General features: G+C 49.4%; 1 protein-coding gene across 1 annotated transcript; it reads right to left on the reverse strand.

Annotated features, from left to right (window-relative positions):
- Positions 1-201: 201 nt before the first annotated feature.
- LOC109735853 (putative F-box protein At3g10240) lies at positions 202-1,908 on the reverse strand. Its single transcript, XM_020295054.4, has 2 exons — positions 1,835-1,908; positions 202-1,713 (listed from the first exon to the last, which is right to left on the reverse strand). The coding sequence occupies exon 2, from the start codon at positions 1,688-1,690 to the stop codon at positions 506-508; it is 1,185 nt and encodes a 394-aa protein (XP_020150643.1). The 5' UTR covers positions 1,691-1,713; positions 1,835-1,908; the 3' UTR covers positions 202-505.
- Between the last annotated feature and the right edge of the window lie 3,751 nt (positions 1,909-5,659).

The raw sequence follows: 5,659 nt of genomic DNA on the forward strand, positions 1-5,659 counted from the left end.
ACACATGACCAAAGCGCCATGGGTAATTCTCCTATACAAGAGCACTGAAGTAACAATCAGACAACAAAAACTCTTCTAATTAAAATGCAATATGGAAGTATGCCTGATAAAGCAAGTTGACACAAAGACCAGGGTGGAACCAACAACTCACGACAAATTCACACTGAACAGAGATCAATCTAGCAGCCAGAGAGACAATAGTTGTGTCTTAATCATGCCAAACCTAAAGTATATTTGGGCGGAAGGGACGGACAGTAATAAGGAGTTTTAATACAATAGATCCATACACCATAGTTCAGAACATTAAGAAGACATTCAAGACATTATTGTAAGCACGAAATGATGACATGGCAGATGCTACTGTAACCATCCAAAATGACATATTCTCGACTGGTAATTCTGACAAGTAGAAGAGCTGAGAACAGAAGACATGCTCTAAATCCCAGGGCAAACCAGGAGCCTTCAACATTCAGACGCGCCCTTTGGAGAACGGAGGATCATTGCCTTATCCTTGCATCTCATGGGACGGAATTGGAAGAATGCTCTCTTGAAGATGGTGCTGAGTAAGCGACATACAATATTGACTCTTAGCAATATTAACCAAACCTAAGAATTTGCCATCAATGTCACATCGCAACACATGTTTGTCATTGAATCTGATCAGCACCTCACGCTCATTTAGCACAGCCATATCATCAAACGACTGCACCGCTGAATCATGTGGTGTTTTCTTTTTCTTTTTGTAAGAACTTAGATAAAGTTGTCGTGATGCCTCCACCGTTGACAGTTCAATCCGGTACTTGAAAGCCCAGATCTCAGCCTCATAATCTTGCATCACCCAGACATCCATAGAGGTGAAACTAGGAGTCGAGCCAGCCCAGAAAGCAAGCGTCCCTTTCATGTCGAACAACTTCCTATTAGAGCATGACTGGGCGGGACTGTGCATCAACCGGAATGACTCAGCTTCTGTGTCGAACACAATAATGTCTCCAGCATCTCCCGTAACGTCACCGGCACCATGAAGACACCAGTGCAGGCTGCCACGGTGGTGGACTGGTGATGAATGCTTGGATGACAAGCTCAGCCCAGTCAGTAACTTCTGTTGCATGGAAGGTGATGAGACCGCTGGCATTCTAACTATTGCATGCCTCGGCTTGTCATATCCCACTGTGAGGATGTATAAGGTGATTTTAGAAAAGAGATGTGACGTTGAGACCCAAAGCACCCTATATTCTCCAGTTGGATGGTGGATGTAGAAACCAATTAGGAAGTTGTATTGCCCTGAAGGCTCCGGTAGTAGAGCAGCCTTGCGGGTGACCGGGTTGCAGATGCAGAATTGAGATGGCCCGCGTCGGAAGATAATGAAGAAGCCATCACAGGAGCCTATGAGAATGTTGAAATTTTGTTTGTCTTCCCGGACCAAGGGCCAGAGCTCTTGATTGGAGGTGCCAGCACCAGCGTCACCCAAGACAACATAACTGGCGGGCCGCCCCTCCCCATTGACAATAGGGAGCAACGGCTGGCGGCGGTGGTGTTCGAGCTTGAATTCAGGTGTGGATGTGGCACTGCACCACGACTTGATTACCGCACGGCAGCGGCCAACGGCCTTGCCCGGCAACCGGATGAGTATTTGGTGCATCATCTCCTTGGGCAGATCCTCGAGCCGGGTGGCGCCCTTCCTGTCCGGCATCGTGCTTCGTCAAGTCCGGTTAACTGAAAAGACCAGGCAAGCTTAGTGCCATAGGTTGATAGGTAAGACGCGCCTCTATGGCTAACTCCTTCAGATTAAAAAGACTAGCAAGCAAAATACACGAGGAAGGCGAGACGAGTTTACCCTAAAATACACGAGCAGGAGAGAGTCCAGCCGGCGGCGAGCAATATCGGCAGCGTCGGCGTGTTCCGTCGCCTGTAGACACGAATAAAGGCAGATTTGAGCAGATGGCGAGGGCAAGAGAAAACATCGGACAGGAGACTTCGACCGGTTTGGGCGGCGAAGATGCTCACCTTCGTCAAGGAGGAAGGCGGCGGAGAAGGTCTCGGCGTGAGGCAGAAAAGCAGCCCGGACGGTCGACAGAGGCGGGAAGTGATCGAGAGCGACGGGTCAAACCCTAGAGGGGCCGTGCTCCCCCGCACGCAGTCAGGGAGGGGAGCTCGATCAAGGGGAGGGAGGAGACCATCGCGCGAGGTGTGGCCAACGGAGAGGAGGCGAGCGACTTCGATCTGAATCCACGGGGCAGGAGGACGGCCGCGAGCTCGATCCAGGGGAGAGAGAGGAGTGAGGAAAAATTAGGTCTTGCAGGGGAGAGGGGTGGGGAATTTCGCCTGGAGAGGGAGGAGGTTTTGCAGCGTGCTCGAGTGGGGTGGGGAATTTTACCTGGAGAGGGAGGAGATCGACTCGGCCTTTTATTTCTTTGCAATTGGAGTATAGAAGATGTAGTCAATTTTCAGGCGTAAAAACACAGCCTTATTCTCTCTCCCATTCACAGCATATTCTCTCTCCCATTCCCAGCATGTCGTCTTGCCCGCCTCATAATTTTTTTCTGAATTCAGTCACCTTCTCCGATTTAATAAGAGGAATATCGACGGAGCTATGAGGCCGAGCAAAGCCGGCGATGACGCGGCTGGGGGGCAAGTCCAAGGCATGTCAAGTGCCAGGGGGGAGGAGGCTTTCGCTCTCACCGACAGAGCCCGAGTTGCAGATGGAGAATGTGTGGCGAGTGGTACTAAGGCGTGGAGTCTTCGAGGAGGTTTGGATGAACTCGTCGGAAGGGAGCAAGGGCTTGTGTTGTGTTGTAGGAAATCGCCGACCCATCTAAACAGGGAAGAAGAACAGTCCATGCAGGATTGAAGGAAAAAGATAAAGCGGCAACCATTGAATTTCGATCCAACGGTTGCGATAGAAGTCGGGGGCATCGACTCACACCAATTTTTTTCCAGACGATTAACGCATATTTGCTCCCTTATTCACGTGGCATCACCAGCCTCTCTTGCCCAACCATGGACGTCGCTAGTCAGGGGGCAGCTCTTCCATCGCTGACACTAGTGGCACATACAATCTTCTTCTTAATCTGCAATGCAAACAAACCCAACCCAGCAATGTGTCCACACTATAACCTTCCAACCTCGTCTTCCTTGCGAGTGGGTCCGCATTGTCGTTATCTTCCTTCCATCCCCATATAGCCATCTCTTTATGGATGTAACGCGGGCCATAGAGAGAATGACACAATACAAATAATACTATTGGAACACGTCCACAATTACCGTTGGACCCATGTAGTGTTCTCCCGTAGCCCTCTCAAGAATCCACGGGGCCGCGAGGTCTATCCAGGGGGAAGGAGTGAGGGAAATTAGATCTTGCAGCGTGCTCAAATGGGGTGCGGGTTTTTTTTAGAGAGGGAGGAGATTGACTTGGTTGAGTCCTATCATAGTATTGTTTCGAATGGCGGATGAGTCTTTAATTTCTTTGCATTTGTAGTATAGAAAATGTAATAGTCGATTTTTAAGCCTGTAAAATCAGCATTTTTTCCTCTCCAGACACGAACTTGAAATACCTCTCTGTCTCTCTCTCTCCCCCATTCCAAGCATGTCTTCTTCCCCACCCACATATAATTTTTTCAGACTTCGGTCACCTTCTCCAAACGTAGCCTCCTCGAAGGTAAGAGGAATAGCAAAGGAGTTCCGAGGCTAAACAGAACCAGCAATGACGCGGCTGGGAGGCAAGCCCAAGGCTTGTCAAGTGCTCACCCCCGGTCGATTCGACGGAGCACGAGCTCGAGACGGGGAATGCGTTGCGACCGGTACCAAGGCAGGTAGTTTTCGATGAGGTTTATAGATGAATTCATCAGAATCGAGCAGGGTTGGTGATGTGTTATAGCAAATCGCCGGCACATCTAAATGGGGGGAGAATAAAAGTCCATGCAGATTGAAGGTAAAAGACGACGTGTCAACCCTTGAATTTCAATCCAACTGTTGCGATAGAAGTTGGGACATCGACTAACAACTAATGTTTTTTTCTAGATGATTGATGTATAGTTGCTCTCTTGTTCACATCGCCTCACCACCCTGTCTTGCCCAATCATGGCGTCGCTAGTCATGGGGACAGCTCTTGACCATCGCTGACACTGGTGGCGCACAATCTTCTACTTAAGCTTCAGCGCAAACAACCCTAACCCCAACAATGCGCCCAAGACTATAACCTTCCAACCTTGTCTTCGCCGGTAGTGGGTCTGTGTTGTCATTATCTCTGCCCCCGTCTGTTTATTAATGGAACGCGAATCATAGGGAATGACACGATACAAAAAATATGAATGGAACGAACGTATATGATTTATTTTCCTTTTCAGTCGAGAGAATCAGTGAAGCAAAATTGTGTATATGTATATGTATTTCGTATGACTCTTAAGCCCCCACGTCACCCACCCTCTCGGGCGAATCGGGCGGAACCCAGCCCTAGCCGCTTGGCCGCACATCTCTCCCTCCCCCCATCACCCCGGCCGCTGTTGAAGGAGGCCACCGGGCTAAGCGCGGGCGGCGGACATTGGTGGCGGCAGATCTCCTCCCTCTCGTGGCACAGAGGTGGTGCGAGGCACCTTGGCCATTGGGAGTGCGCCCCCAGATCGGCCCTCCATTGCACGTTGGTTCGCTCCCGATGACGACGGTGTGGGGGTTTCCGGTGGTGGCGGGAGCACCGTGGAAGGCATGTTCAGCTGCACGGGGTGGATGCATACACGCTGGTCCACGTCCAGATCCGACTGGATTTGTCTTAGGTGGCCGGCATGTTGTGTGTGGCAAGGTGCCGGGGTCCATGAATACGCGGGAAACTCTGGGGGGGGGGGGACCCTAGATCTCCTCAATATCGAGCGATGATGGAGCTTCTGCGTCGTATTCCCTCTTGAGGGCATCGTTTATGGAGTTAGCTTCGGCCGGAGGGACTAACAACGATGGCATACGTCTTTATGGTGAGGCTCCGTGCGGATCCAATCAGCGATGAGATCGAGCTCGCTCAACCGCTGATGAAAATCGTGCCAACTACAGTCATGGCAGAAGATGGTGGTGTTTCCGACGTTGGTTCCTTGTTGAGGCATCATAGTTGCAGGTTGCGTCACCATGCTCGGGTTGTCCCGGGGGAACCCTACATATGTGTCTCTTGGATCAGACGATGATGATGAACGAAATATGCCGTAGAGGCAATAATAAAGTTGTTATTTTATATTTCCTTATATCATGATAAATGTTTATTATTCACGCTAGAATTGTATTAACCGGAAAAATGATACATGTGTGGATACATAGACAAAACATCGTGTCCCTAGTAAGCCTCTACTAGACTAGCTCGTTAATCAAAGATGGTTAAGTTTCCTAACCATAGACATGTGTTGTCATTTGATGAATGGGATCACATTATTAGGAGAATGATGTGATGGACAAGACCCATCCGTTAGCTTAGCATATTGATCGTTCAGTTTTATTGCTATTGCTTTCTTCACGTCATATACATATTCCTTTGACTATGAGATTATGCAACTCCCGGATACCGGAGGAATACCTTGTGTGCTATCAAACGTCACAACGTAACTGGGTGATTATAAAGATTCTCTACAGGTATCTCCTAAGTTGTTAGTTGGGTTGGCATAGATCGAGATTAGGATTTGTCACTCCG

Source organism: Aegilops tauschii, chromosome 7 (genome assembly GCF_002575655.3).
Source record: "Aegilops tauschii subsp. strangulata cultivar AL8/78 chromosome 7, Aet v6.0, whole genome shotgun sequence".
NCBI lineage: Eukaryota > Viridiplantae > Streptophyta > Magnoliopsida > Poales > Poaceae > Aegilops > Aegilops tauschii.

Bases quoted from the DNA above. Each gene is read 5' to 3' on its own strand.
- LOC109735853 (XM_020295054.4), bottom strand. From the start codon at position 1,690: ATGCCGGACAGGAAGGGCGCCACCCGGCTCGAGGATCTGCCCAAGGAG.